The following is a 14,018-nucleotide window of genomic DNA, read 5'->3' as shown; positions in this document are numbered from 1 at the left end:
GTTTAAGGATGTATTGGCTATACAGTCAATCCCAAAAGTTTATACACTTTAGAAACGTATTTTTTAAAAAGAAATCAGACGTCGGAAGAACATTGCTAATAATAAACAACAAAAAAAAATTTTCAATTTTCTTCAATCTCCTCCAAATTTTCGGTTTTCCGAGGTACGGATCGATTTTAATGACAATTACAAATAACATTTCGCGAGAGTTAGTTCCTTTTTTCGGACTTCGGCATGAGGTTTTTCTTGTCTTTCGAGATACATGCCGAATTTCGCGACAAAAGACGATCCCAAGTATCGCTGTCAATACGTGATCGACGTCACCCGTCCTACGGTTGTGTGCAGTGAGACAACGAATAGGCGCGCTCCTTCCACGCTGCGCAACGAGGTCGACGTGCGCACATTAGAAGTATTAGAACTCCGATTTCGCGTGAGTCTGCGACGAGCCATGACCCGTGACAGCGGAAAGATCGGAAAAGATTGATTGCTGTCACCAGACCATAGGCTCCTGGACTTAGGACTCCGACATTATTCCTGTATTGTACAGAAAAAGACTTGGGGAACCGGGTGAATTCTCGGTGAAGCAAAAATAATGTACCATACGATCGTATTTGCCTTTCTGTGCTCTGCATAAAGGACATCAATTTCCGAATAATATTCCTTTAATCATGAAATGAAATGAACTTGCATAGATTAAAAGTCGATATTTCCTTATCATATATGTATTAAGAAACAAATATCAGACAGTCAAGGTCTTATGAGAAAGTTATACAGAATACCGCAGCTCGCGCAAATTGATAGTACATCAATAGTAAATCACATAACTCTGACGTTCGATAATAATCTTTAGACATCTATTCATTCAGTGATTCATTAAATTAAAATACTCGCGGAATTGATGAAGCGTATCTAGTTTTTATTTATTAAATTTTATCATATTGACAGGAATGAAAATATAGATCGCGCATTGAAAAATTAGAGGATCTTAATCACAAATCAAGTAGATAAAAATATTTAAAATATGTATAGATGTCGATTTAGCTCACCTCTGTCCTTGAACGAGTAATACTTGAAGATAGTTGTTTGGCGGCCAGTTTGCGTACGCTCCATTTGCGAAGGTGAAAACCCTCCATTCTCAGTCTTATCCATTTCAACGTTTCCCAAACGTTCGTTCTCCGACTCTTTACTCACACTCTCTTTCTGTTTGTCTGTATTCATGATCTAATTGCAAATAAACAAAATTTAATCAATATCCACGTAAGAATGGCATGCACGCGGATTGTCGCGGATTATCCGCGATCCGATGAAAACGCGACGGGTAACGACACACCACGCGCGCCGACGATTTTCTACGTTTGCGATAACGGTCAGACTGGGAAGATATGAACTTTTTTAGCTGGAAAAGGAGGATCGGACCCAGCAAAAAGTTATTATCAGTGCTGCGACGGTTTCATAAATACACTGTTCAGAGATAGGTCAGGCGCACGGTTTAGCCAAAAGCCTGAAAGCGTGAAGCGTCGGAGCTTTTTGGCCGTTTCGCCTTACCTTTCGTCAGTCCGTCTGGCCGCGAAACCGGTTACGTATATTACTCGCACTGTACCTATTTATATTTTATTTCTCTCGTCTCACAATCAGTGCAGTGTGTCGCGTACCGTTCTGACGCGGTTCTGCCGTGGTCACGGCCAACAGTGGCGACGACACTCTAAAATTAACTGTGTATCGGTTAAATCTCACACACGCTTCCTTGTTAAATAATTTGTATGACCTTTGTTCTGATTTCCTGTGGCCGCGGTATCAATGTTTATGCGTTCTTAGAAACAGTAATTTCGAACGTTCAGGACAATTAGGTATCGCAATCTAATTAATAGGCTTCGGATTTGCTACGTTTGTAGAAAGATTAACACATGAAGAACGTAAGTAATATATAGAAATATATCTATGTGATAAAAGAAGTTTCTATTCAAATCAGTTGTTAAATTACTATAAATAATTGTATCTTCAAATAGGGTCACTTGTTAAATGTATTGTACTTGTGGTACAATTAACACTAGATTTTTAATTGAACTGAAACTTAGCGATAATTAAATTATCGACGTATGAAATAATTCATAGCAGTTGCGTAAAGCGGACTTTAAAACCAAAGCGTACACGGTTTTTATTAACATTAGTAAATATATCGTCTAGAAGAACTTTGTAACGCTACAAGGAATAAAATAAAAGATAATACATAGACTTGAAAATAAATACAAAAGAGATAGTCAACGTCACTTCCACAGTCAAAGTTTTACAAGTTAAACAAACGATTTTTCGATGGACGACGGCGGTTCTGCTGTACGTGAAGTACCGGACAACATGATGTGGTCTGTAAATAGGCCGCATAATGCGCTGGTTTTTCCCGGGAAGCATCGGACTACCCGAAAGCTAATGCTACGCTCTGCTCTTATATAGTAATCACATAGCTAATATGACCACCAGTGAGAAAGTTAGTACAGCAAGTGATGGTAGCCGCCTAGCGGGAAGATTGGAACGAACCAATCAAAGCTTCTATTACTTCCAGATGTCGCTGATTTACTTAGCGCGAAACTATGCGCGAATCTCCTATCCCTACCTGTTCCATATCTCCAATCCGTCTTTTACAGGAAACAGGGATATAAGCAAATACTTAAGACGATCTTAAACATATGTAACGACTCTGAATACCGACCTATAAAAGTCTACATTTTTAATTAAGATTGAAAAGAACTACCCTTCATGTTTATGTAATGTTCTAAACTTCATGAAAACTATATCTAGTCACGAATATCGAATATTAAAAGGACTTTGTTTAAATTAATAAAGCGGCCTGGTATTTGAATAGTCTACTGGAATCTAAGTCAGTTAGAGATATATATTTCTCTGGAACAAATAAACGTTTGTGGGAATAATTCATTCGTAATGAAAATTTATAATTGATGCAGCTTATTAGAATAACATATAAATTAAGGTATCGATGTCCTTGTCTACAAGAGTTCAACTTATCATTTAACACCTTTCTCCTACCAGGCTAACTGCTTAAATATACAATGCAATCTAATTATTGATACACAATTTTTTACAGATGATCGTTATATGAATATCACGAATACGCTTACATTATATAAAAATTTGTCAATTGAAATATAATTGATGACGATCCAGTTAAAAAAATTCATAGTTTTTTTTCAATTACGCCAGTTTTTGGTTTCATAGATATAAGAATTCCATAATACCATAGCACGTGGGTAAAACATTCACATTCAATATATGTTACCCACACATTCATATTCAATGTGTGTTACCCACGTGCTATGGCATTATGGGATTCTTATATCAGCCTATCAATAAGAATTGCAACTTGTAAGAGAAAGATGCAAATCATACGTAAAATATATGTTTACTGAGTAACTTCGATTGACAGATTATCTAATTCATGAAAGAAAGGCATTCGTTTAAGTCATCGCGGTAAAAGAAATCTGATAAATACTTACGAAAATGTTACCCTTAGTGGTCGGCAGATGAACACTTAACAATCTATTGTAAACACAGGCCGGTATTCAAAGTCGTTTCTTATATTTGAGGTCGTCTTAAGCATTTCGTATCCCTGTCTATCCCATATTTCCAATCCTTGTCTTGTACAGGAAACAGGGACTTATCTTAAAAATGAGCAACGACTCTGAATACCGGCCACAGTCTCGATCCGAATATGAATACACAGTCCCTGACAACACTTATTTAAATTTGTTCAACAACAACGGCACATAAAAAACAAGGAACAGTACAATAGTGACCACATGCGGGATCAAAGTCCAGCGTTGGGACAAGAAATCCCTCACGACAGTAGTGGGGATAACCTACCAAGGTTAGGTATATTGGTAGGTTATCCCCACTACCATCGTATGAGATTTCTTGCCCCAATGCTGGATCAAACATAATACTTGTCATATATGCGTCTCTACTACGCTATGACTTATTGTCGTCTACTACTCCACTGGAGAACTCATATGGCAGCAGTCCGCAGCAACGATGTAGAGCTCAATGGTAGCAACCGTAGCAACCTGCACCTGCAGCCAGCCATTATACCGAAGCTAGCGCCTCATATGACACCGTGCTTAAGCTTATATACAATTTCATCATTTGTTTATTTCATTAAATTACATATAAACAATTTTTCAATTATTTCCATTAATTTTTTAATTTTATCATTATATTTTAACGGAGAACTTTATATATTTCATAAACATTAGCAATTGCGAAAAGTAACGATGCATCTTATCCTAAATAAAGTATATATTTACGTTGAAGAACAAGTAACTCGTGTAAATTGTAAATCAATCTTTTTAAATTAAAATAATTATGTTGTTCAGTACTGTTGTAATCGAGCATTGATTATTTTTTATTTCCATTAGAAATGATCGTCGACCTATGTATACGTAAACATACATGCTATTGATGTGCTATATTGCAATGACCACGTGAAAGAACCTCAATTAATGTCGACGAAGTTTGTTGGTTTAAACTTTTTCATACTATTATGTAAACATATATACCAATTGAGTGTAAAATGATTCCTAATTTAACTACGCAACAAAAAGATGTTGAAGATCCCGTTGAAGAAATGTTAAAAAGGACTGGTTGTATGGATCTCCACTATCAAGTTCAAGTATTAACCTCGGATTCATAAGTATAAAAATATGTCATTTCTAAAATGTATGATAGTTCTTTATACACTTCTTTAGGAGTGTATAGCAGAAACTCAAGATTGGAGAAAGTGTCAGGAACAAGTAAAAAAGTTTAAAGTGTGCATGGAAGAGCATCAAAGAAATCGAGAAAAATCATATACGAATTAATAATAATGTCAATAACAAACTATTTGAAACGCATTTTTATTTATCCTATAAAGTATACTGCTAATGGACATTATAAAATGGTACTTATCGTCAGATCTGACATAGCTATGGGAAAAGGTAAAACTGCTGCACAATGTGCTCATGCTGCAGTAGAATGTTACCGTCAGATATCAGTTAATACTAAATATAAATCAATTTATGAGTCGTGGTTGGTACAGGGTCAACCTAAAGTTGTATTAAGAACATCTAATGAACAACATTTACTGAACTTAGCACAGAGTGCATATAAATCTGGTTTAATTGTTTCTATAATAAGAGATGCAGGTAAAACTCAATTGCAACCTGGTACAATTTCTACGCTTGGAATAGGACCTGGCCCAACCGAATTGATAGACGACCTTACATCAAACTTGAAACTATTGTAAAGTTTTGTTAAATGTACAAAGTTAGTTTTGTTTAAGAAGTACAAAAAAGTAATTATCAACTAATTTCAAATAAATTTATACTCATCTCTTTTGAAATTATGTTATTTTGATTAATCCTTTATTGAATAACTTAAGTTTTACGCCCGTCTACCAGCTTAGTATAATAATTAAGTATAAGCGAAATGTATTCTTTAAAAACTGCGTGTATTAACAAAAATATTCAGCATATTTTTAATTCGAACATTCGTTATTTAGATTATTTTCTCATGATACAATTGTAGAATACAGCAAGCTTGTGCCAGCAAAATTTGCACATTTTTATTTTTTTGAGATTGCCAACATAAGTAATGATAGGTACTTTCTTAAATAGATTTACATACAATAATTTACAAATTTCCGAGTTATATGTTAAAAATACAATAAAAATTTGTACACGTTCTATAAAACAGTTTGATCCTCTTTATAACAGAAAAAGAAAGGTAGTATGTTATTACATAATTGAAAAGATCTGTTTAATTCACACCATTTACATTTTTTATGAGCATGTTTTATGAAGATGTTTTATCACCGATATTTTCCCCTTTTATAAACATTAGCATCATAAAAATACTATACCAAACTTGGAATATATGTGTATTCAGCTTATAAATAATATAAAGTACATATTTTATCAGTTTAACTCCTTTGTTAGAAAATTGAGCAAAAAAGTTATGGAAATCTTTGATAAACAGACAAAGAAATGTTAAAGAACCAAATTTAAACTTCCGATACTGACATCATGTATGCTGGTGCAACATTTATTTAAAAATGTAAAAAATAGTTTTAGACCAAAAAATTCTAAGACCATAACACCCCTTATTAAAATACATATAAAAGATATATTTATAATAATTTCATTATCTTTGTTTCATTTTGAATACATGTTACGTATTATAGTTCCTGCAATATAATACTGAAAAAATTATGAATGCATCTAGAATATGATTTATGAGAAACTTGTGTATAATATATTAATACACAATTTCATTTATACAATATTACAATCATACATGTTTCTATATAAATGTGTTTCATTAAAGTTATACTGATTTAGTTTTAGATTTCGTACTTTCCTAGAATATGCATTAAAATAGCGTTTATACAGAACAAATGTAAATATAAGATGTGTACCGAGAGAAAAATGTACATGAAAAATGCATAGGATAATATAAGATTAAAAATTCTTGTAGATAGAATTGTATGATTACCTTACTGAATTCTTTTACACTTACTAAACGGTCATGGGTAAAGGTCAATGGCTGATATACGTATGCTGAATTCTTATGATCCAAGAGTATGACATGAGTAAATTAAGGTAAAAAGGTACTACATTATGGTAATAGGAAGATTCTGGTTAACAGTATTATAAATAGTAAAAAATATGAATGAAGAGACTATTTGTATATAGGTACTACTGTACATAACAGAATAAACTCTTAAGTATTAATGATAGCTATCATTATTATATACAGTGGCATAATATTTATACAGAATAATCGAAAAGTATCGGATTCCGCTAATATTTTCAGTTAGAATGCATTTTCATTGGAAATGAAATAAAATTTTGGATCATTAAGTACTAGCTTAGTGCTTAATGACCCCAAGAATTTTGTTCGGATCATATTCAACGTAACTGCATTGTAACTAAAAATGTTAGGGGAGACCGATATTTTTCTATGACCCTGTATATTAGACAACAATGTTTCTTTACATCTACAACAGCTACAACCCAATTATACAGGGTGTCCTAGAACTAATCCTACGCCCGAAAATGGGAGGACTCTGATTTTAAACAGTATTTTCCTTAGACAAGGTGTTTGAGGCGTGGTCATTGAATTATTAACGAAAAACCGCAACTAATCAGAGCGCTCGTATAGCGAGTAATCAGGTGCACAACTGTCTTGGATGTTGCTGCCCCCGTACAACGAGCGTGTAACGAGATCGAAGAATTAAAGAAAAGTCGTATGCAAAAACGACTAACAAATTTATTAAATATCAGAGAAAAGAAAGCAATTAGTCGTTACTGAATAAACGTAACATACTTAATGAAATAACTAACAACTTTAGAAATTACAGAGTACGTAAAATCATGAAAAATGGGAAAAGAATTAAAGTTCGACTTACTTCTTTGTCGACAAGTGCATCCGTTCCTAGAAGAATGTCAATAGGTTATTGTGCCGTCCTTCGGCATTCGAAGGTAAAACCCCGCAGCAACTAATGTTTGGAGCAGGTCAGTGACCTATACCTGACAATTCTTTCTTTACCCGATCACTGTCATTTTCTTACTGGCAAATTTTCACGAGCAAAAATTGTCATTTTTACACATAAATTCACTATTACTTTGTACTTCGCAATTTAAAATTTGCACCACATTTTTGTTCTAATTGTTGACCCCGACCAGAATGCTATTCCCGGAACGACTCCACTGCTGCTATTGAGTTACAATCCGCTTCAATAATGAACGCGGGATATAACGCGCAAATAACGAACACTTTAAAATATTAGTAACGCACGACAGAACCGAATGAACGGTCTCGGGCAGATGTTTTTCCCACTTCGTGGACAACTTCGGTAGAGACAGTGAGTTTGCTTTTTTTTAACTAAAGCCTACCTTCGTTTCTTTGTCACTTTTAGGAATTCCCCAAGTGCAAAGCACTCGAACCAATGATAAGAGACAGCTCACAGATTTACACTTACCAGATGCGAACACCGAATTGTCCTTTGTCGTACACACTGCTGGGCGCAAGCTGGCCGAGAGTCCCTGCAATAAAATCGTAAAAAGGAAAACTCCGATTCTCTTCGAGTACCCATAAAAAGGCGTCGGCAACAATAAACACTACCTCCTAAAAATTCTATACAGCGAAGGATTTCCTCCTACGGATTATATTAACCACTGCTAGGTATGAAGGACAACCGCAGGTCATAAATCACGTATACCTGAATTTTGGCAATACCCGTGGCACACATCAATCAGATGTTGAGTACGACTGTCATGAGTAATCTAATATATTTGTATTTCTAACTCCCCCTGCAATTGACTTATGAATTTTGTTGCAATGGAAGTAATTGCATTAGAAATAGAAACTTTCTACCAGATATGAAGCATACGAGTCGTATTTCACGTAATGAGTAATGACAACCTGCGGTTGTCCTTCATATCTAGCAGTGGTTAATATAATCCATAGGAAGAAATCCTTCGCTATATAGAATTTTTAGGAGGTAGTGTTTATTGCCGCCGACGGCAATGAGTACTCGAAGAGAATCGGAGTTTTCATTTTTACGATTTTATTGCAGGGTCTTGGCCAGCGCGCGCCCAGCAATGTGTACGACAAAGGGTAATGCGGCGTTCGCATCTGGTAAGTGTAAGCCTGTAAGCTGCCTTTTGTCATCGGTTCGTGTGTTTTCCAAGTGGTGAATTCCTAAAAGTGACAAGGAAACGAAGGTAGGCTTTGGTTAAAAAAAGCAAACACGTTGTCCCTACCGAAGTTGTCCATCAAGTGGGGAAAGACTTTCTCTACGAAAATCTTCCAGAGACCGGTCATTCGGTTCTGCCGCGCGCTACGAAACAGAACGGTGCGTGTCTTAACGAACGCGAAATATTTTACGTTATTTACGCGGAAGCGGGTTGTAACTCGATAGCAGTAGTGGAGTTGTTCCGGAAACAGTATCCAGTCGGGGTCAACAATTAAAACAAAAACATGGTACAAATTTTAAAGTGCAAAGTGCAATGTGACAGTGAATTTTGTGTATAAAAATGACAATTTTTATTTCGTGAGAGTTTACTAGTGAGAAAGTGGCAGTGATAGCACAAGGAAAGAATTGTCACTGACCTGCTCCAAATATTAATTGCTGTGGGGTTCTATCTTCGAATGCCAAAGGCCGGCACAATGACCGATTGACATTCTTCTAAGAACAGGTGCCCTTCCGACGAAGTAGTAAGTTGAACTCTAATTTTCGTCCCATTTTTCATACTTGTACCAATTCTGCAATTTATAAAGTTGTTAGCTATTTCATTGGAAACTTCCTATTCCCAGGTGTAGTGTTAGTTCTGGGACCTCCAGTATTTACCTTATTTTTTAATAAAAAACGACATAAACATACTCATGTCATGCTCACCCATTTTCTCCTTGTGTCAATTATTGACTTCCTATCACAAATGTAAATTTGATTAGTAGTATATCTCTAATTACACAGTGTGCAGAATATGTCAGTCTCAAGTAGTATATAGCGGAGTATTTATCAATCCTATAAAACTTTATAATTTGGCAAATAGTGTAAGTCGATTTATGATCTAGTTCGACTTTTCATATGTATGTATAATACTTTGCCGTCTGTCTATCGACATTAAGCAATTATTTTAGTAAGTTCCGGAGGTTCTACGTAATTGTTCAATACATGCGGTGCCTCGTTAAATTCATCGAGTTCGTCTCCATTGTCTGCTCCTTGTGCAAGTAAAAAGTACTGTTCACTTCGTGTCGGCCAAAGTAAATGTGCCATCACACAATATGCAAAACAATCAGCAGAGTACGTAATACCTATGCATATGGTACGTACATGAGAATGAGGAACTACAATTTTATCATTTTTTTACTTACCCAAGAGAAGTTTGAATCTCCAAAGCGCACTCACTTGGAGAGCTATTAGCGCTATGATAGGTAAATAAATGAACCAGACTAATGAGGATGCACCAAAGTGAAGTAGAAAATTTAACTTCTGAGTATTATGTTCATATGTCATAGTGTTTCTAAGTTCGCATAAGAACCAAATCATTATTGCACTACGGAATAAAAGTATAAACCATCCTGGCCATGTTTGGTATTCATCAATATCCTCAATAATATCAACCTCGGTCTGTAAATATAACCTCTGTAATTGAAGAATACCTACATCTTTAAATGAATAGAAATCGATGCATACCATATTCCAGACGTACAATAAAATATGAACCACACCATAACAAAGCCATATGGCAAAAACTAATGGCTTCCATGTCAATTCCATTCTAGTTACAGCCCATCCTTTTGCAAGTAAAAGTAGGAGTAACATGAATGATGTCTAAATAAAAATATGATCATTAAGAATCTAAATACGTAATCCATTCAGTCATTCATCATGTCGACATTTATTAAAACTTACTCTTGACAGAATATCAAAAATATCTCCAGCAACTTCTAGCTGTTCATAGCCCATACCATCAAGAGCAAACTTCAACACATGTATTAAAATCAAACACAATGCTATAAATTCTAATAACAGACTAGCTGTGAATAATCTTGTCACAGGATGCTTTTGTAATCTAACAGCATATAACTGCAGTGGCACAAGTATGATATAACACATAAAAAAGAGCAAGTACAATTCTGTGGTATTTTGTCTATCATATGAAAATTGATAAGTCAAACTGTTTAGACCGCTAGTATTCGGATTCCCATTTACCAGCCAAATATCATATTCTAATTCATCATGCTTATCATAGTACTCCCACTGACAAGTAGTTATATTTCTGTAACAAGCCACTAGACTCATATACCAAAAGCGTGGTTGCCAAAAGTCTTGTATGACATATGTGAATTGATATCCTTTTACAATATTCCATATGGAGTCCTCATCTGGACATAATTTACCCTTTGGGCATGGTACTCTCCTTAACAAAAGATAAAACATGAATAAATGAAATGAACCCAATTAAGTGTACTGGAGTATTCTAAAGAACATACCTCAGAAAATCTTGACCTTCCTCATTACAGTGCACATCGTAAGAACTTTGATTCAAAGTATTAAACATAAGCGTGCACGCAGTATTTTTATCGCTCAATGTACGATTACCATAATACTCTAAAAAGTGGCCACGATCTAAAACTGCCAATGTGATTGGCATAGAAAAGTTACTCTTCGATGTCACATTACCGAATATGTATCCATAAGAGTCTTTTTGTCGATGACGATCAGTTTTTTGAAAACCGAATTTAATGAGAAACCGAAAGAACTCCTTCGTATTAAATGTACCCGTAATATGCGTGCTTTCAACAAAGTTGACACTTAATGAGATGCATAACGTAAAGCAGATTGACAATATTTCTTGACGTATCAACATTGTTAGACGCAACACGTTGTCTCGTTCTACGAATTAGATGTCAAGAAAACGTCACGTCGTTTCTTAACATTTTCCTTTTAATAAACACAGCTGATAGAAATAGAGATAACCATGTTACGCACTATGTTTGGTTTTTCGTGTGTACGTCAAGTAGCAATATGTACATTTTGAAAGCATCATCGATCAATGATTTTACCAGCAGGGAGACGTTTATTCAATATTAAAAAATATTATCACTTGATTCATCTTTAGACGTTAATGACCCATACTTGTGATTTAAACTCAGTTTTCTATTGATTTTCCCCACCCAAAGAGACCACCGCTGTGATACGTTTTATTGGTTTTGTCTGTCACTATATCACTCGCACCGTTTTCGTCAACTTTCGCGCGCTCGCATACGATTATTCATGTTTCTGATTAAATAGTATCCCGTTCGTTCCCTATCTGTCTTTTATCCTCGAATTAAGCAGTAGATTTATGAATAAGCAGTTGATTTAGTTTTGTAAGGATAAAAATATTGTATTCAATTTAACCACTCTGATAGCACCTAAATGAAGCTTAAGTTAATACACCGAGGGTTAATATATACTTTCTAAAATTTTCTGTAACAACTATTATAAGTAGATGTGGTAATGGACACCATCGACTGCTATCGAGTAAGTCGATCGACTGATTTTCTGAATTATCGACTTCATTGGTTAAACAGACTTCTCGATCTTGAGCCTGTTCAGTACGAGAGAAATGGTATAAATAAATAAATGAACCAGCTTCAGGCGGTTGTTATATCGATAGCTCGATGGTCTACTCTTGAATGGCTTTTATTTTATTATGAAATGTATTATTGCACTTTTTAAGCACTTGAAGTAATTGATGACAGCCGTAAATACATTGTTTTATTATTTATATATTAATACATAATATATATAAATCCTATTATTTATATATTTTAATTATTAATAGACTTTTAATTACAATATATAGGAAAGAAATAAAAAATTATTAAGAAATTTGAAAATTCAGTTTTTTAGTAATCAAAATTGAAAGATGAAAGAGAAACATATATAACTGGTGGGAAATGCAATTGTAGAACGTATTTCCCTTGCGATTTTTCCTACAATACATGAAAGAAATATCTAAAGTATTCATTTAAAATTAAAAGATCTCACACCGAAGAGGTACTTATCTCCTCGGTGGATCTCGTTAGCGCGATCCACCGAACGTTAATATAAATAAATGCCTGGACGCAAGCTCGGACCTGCACAGAACGAACCAAAGACTTAGTCAGTCCACGAGCAGATTTCGAAGTGCTAACATCGTTGAATAAAGAGAGAACAGTGAATGAAATTTTAAACGAAAAACGCCAACAAGTGCTATGTGTCTCTTGTGTAAAAGAAAATTGAAAATTCAAGAAACACTGAATTTATATGAACATTTGAAACGCAAACGTTTTACGATAGTGAAAGCCAATCGACACGTGCACGAAGAAGCTGGATCGGTGGACATCGATAGATCCGTGGAACCTGGAATATCAACGCAACAAATAAGGCCTATTGCATCCATTTTTACTGAAAATACAATTCAAAATAGTTGTTTAGCAGATACAGAAAAAGCAACGCAGGTACATGTAGACAGTTAACTTCAAGAACTAGTGCGAATAAATTACCGCAATCAAAGATTGCAAAATTAAGTAATTATGTAAGTTAATATATTGTGGATATGAGAGTTGCATGTGCGCATCCAAATATGGGGTGCGAGCAGACACGTGTCGTCAAATTGCGCGTGGAGGATCCGCCGAGACCGGCGGTTTGGAGACTCGTCAATCGTCCCGCTTCGAACTTTTATCTACAAAGTTTCAAGTTTCTCGGGCAGTTGCGATTTGCAAAGACTGCCGCGAATTGCCGATCTGGCGTGATATTGTCTTTTTCGACATTTAAGAAGGGTACGTATGGAGTGGAGTGTGTGCTGTGCGATGTGCAGATGCGAAGTAAGTTGGCGAGTGAATGCTGAGCGAGTCAGAGCGACGAAGGGTCGCCGTAATACAAATTAATAAAATTACGTATCTTGTAACGAGTATTCTGATCGTTTTCCCTTAGTGGAAAGGATCCCTTTCCGATAATTGGACGCTCGTCCAAGGGGTACTTTAAGAAAACCCAATGGCATGGTGCCCCCAAGTGCGTTTCCAGTCTCTGGAATAAAACAATTCCTAAATATTAAACATACTTTTATCGTGCAGTGAATCTCAAGTGATATAGTTGGTGTATAGTTACTTCAAGAATTAAAAAATATCTTGTGTGGACTCGCACATATAAATACAGTTTATCCAGCATCTTCCTCCATGGCACCAAAGGCTGAACACCAAGTAAGTGGAATATGAATAAAAAAATGTCCTCCTACCTCATCATTTCTTTTCGCAATTTTTGAAATATCCAATAGACTGTCCGATATAAAATTGTTTACCTGGAAAGAAATAAATACAAAATAATATTCATTTGAGAAAAAGGAAAAAATGATGACGTTGTACTTACATTCAGATAATAATAAATAATTCTAATACTAAATAATTTCATAATTATAAATATCCGTTAATTTTGGCAA

At 35.1% G+C, this 14,018-nt stretch overlaps 3 protein-coding genes and 1 long non-coding RNA gene across 6 annotated transcripts in view; 1 reads left to right on the top strand and 3 right to left on the bottom strand.

Annotated features, from left to right (window-relative positions):
* LOC108629842 (Glycerol kinase 2) overlaps positions 1–3,950 on the bottom strand; it is a 13,381-nt gene extending 9,431 nt beyond the window's left edge. Inside the window, exons 1-3 of the mRNA XM_026817611.1 lie at positions 3,874–3,950; positions 3,700–3,745; positions 1,047–1,208 (exon numbers count right to left, since the gene is read on the bottom strand). Of these exons, the coding sequence (XP_026673412.1) occupies positions 1,047–1,208; positions 3,700–3,745; positions 3,874–3,948 (283 nt within the window). The 5' untranslated portion in view covers positions 3,949–3,950. The remainder of the gene's footprint in view (positions 1–1,046; positions 1,209–3,699; positions 3,746–3,873) is intronic.
* A 426-nt stretch (positions 3,951–4,376) lies between these two features.
* On the top strand, positions 4,377–5,386 carry LOC108629836 (cytochrome c oxidase assembly factor 4 homolog, mitochondrial). Of its 3 annotated transcripts, none has more exons than XM_018032739.2 (2): positions 4,377–4,678; positions 4,755–4,887. In XM_018032739.2, the coding sequence occupies exons 1-2, from the start codon at positions 4,580–4,582 to the stop codon at positions 4,863–4,865; spliced, it is 210 nt and encodes a 69-aa protein (XP_017888228.1). In that variant the 5' UTR covers positions 4,377–4,579; the 3' UTR covers positions 4,866–4,887. The 3 variants fall into 3 exon arrangements, with proteins under 3 accessions (XP_017888228.1, XP_026673414.1, XP_017888229.1); XM_026817613.1 differs by having other exon boundaries at positions 4,589–4,678; positions 4,735–5,386; XM_018032740.2 differs by having other exon boundaries at positions 4,607–4,699; positions 4,755–5,386.
* A 394-nt stretch (positions 5,387–5,780) lies between these two features.
* Positions 5,781–12,345, bottom strand: LOC108629835 (integral membrane protein GPR180). Its single transcript, XM_018032738.2, has 5 exons — positions 11,047–12,345; positions 10,466–10,973; positions 10,247–10,384; positions 9,925–10,180; positions 5,781–9,864 (listed from the first exon to the last, which is right to left on the bottom strand). Exons 1-5 carry the CDS (start codon positions 11,421–11,423, stop codon positions 9,674–9,676), a joined length of 1,470 nt encoding a protein of 489 aa, XP_017888227.1. The 5' UTR covers positions 11,424–12,345; the 3' UTR covers positions 5,781–9,673.
* An 83-nt stretch (positions 12,346–12,428) lies between these two features.
* On the bottom strand, positions 12,429–13,986 carry LOC108629813 (uncharacterized). The gene is made up of 3 exons (XR_001916864.2): positions 13,949–13,986; positions 13,691–13,880; positions 12,429–13,609 (listed from the first exon to the last, which is right to left on the bottom strand). It is a non-coding gene; the product is annotated as an uncharacterized LOC108629813 (long non-coding RNA).
* Positions 13,987–14,018: the final 32 nt, after the last annotated feature.

Source organism: Ceratina calcarata, unplaced genomic scaffold, assembly GCF_001652005.2.
Source record: "Ceratina calcarata isolate Rehan_Ccalc_2016 unplaced genomic scaffold, ASM165200v1 scaffold588.2, whole genome shotgun sequence".
NCBI lineage: Eukaryota > Metazoa > Arthropoda > Insecta > Hymenoptera > Apidae > Ceratina > Ceratina calcarata.
Note: the sequence above shows the minus strand (reverse complement) of the source record. Positions and strands in the feature narration are given on the sequence as shown.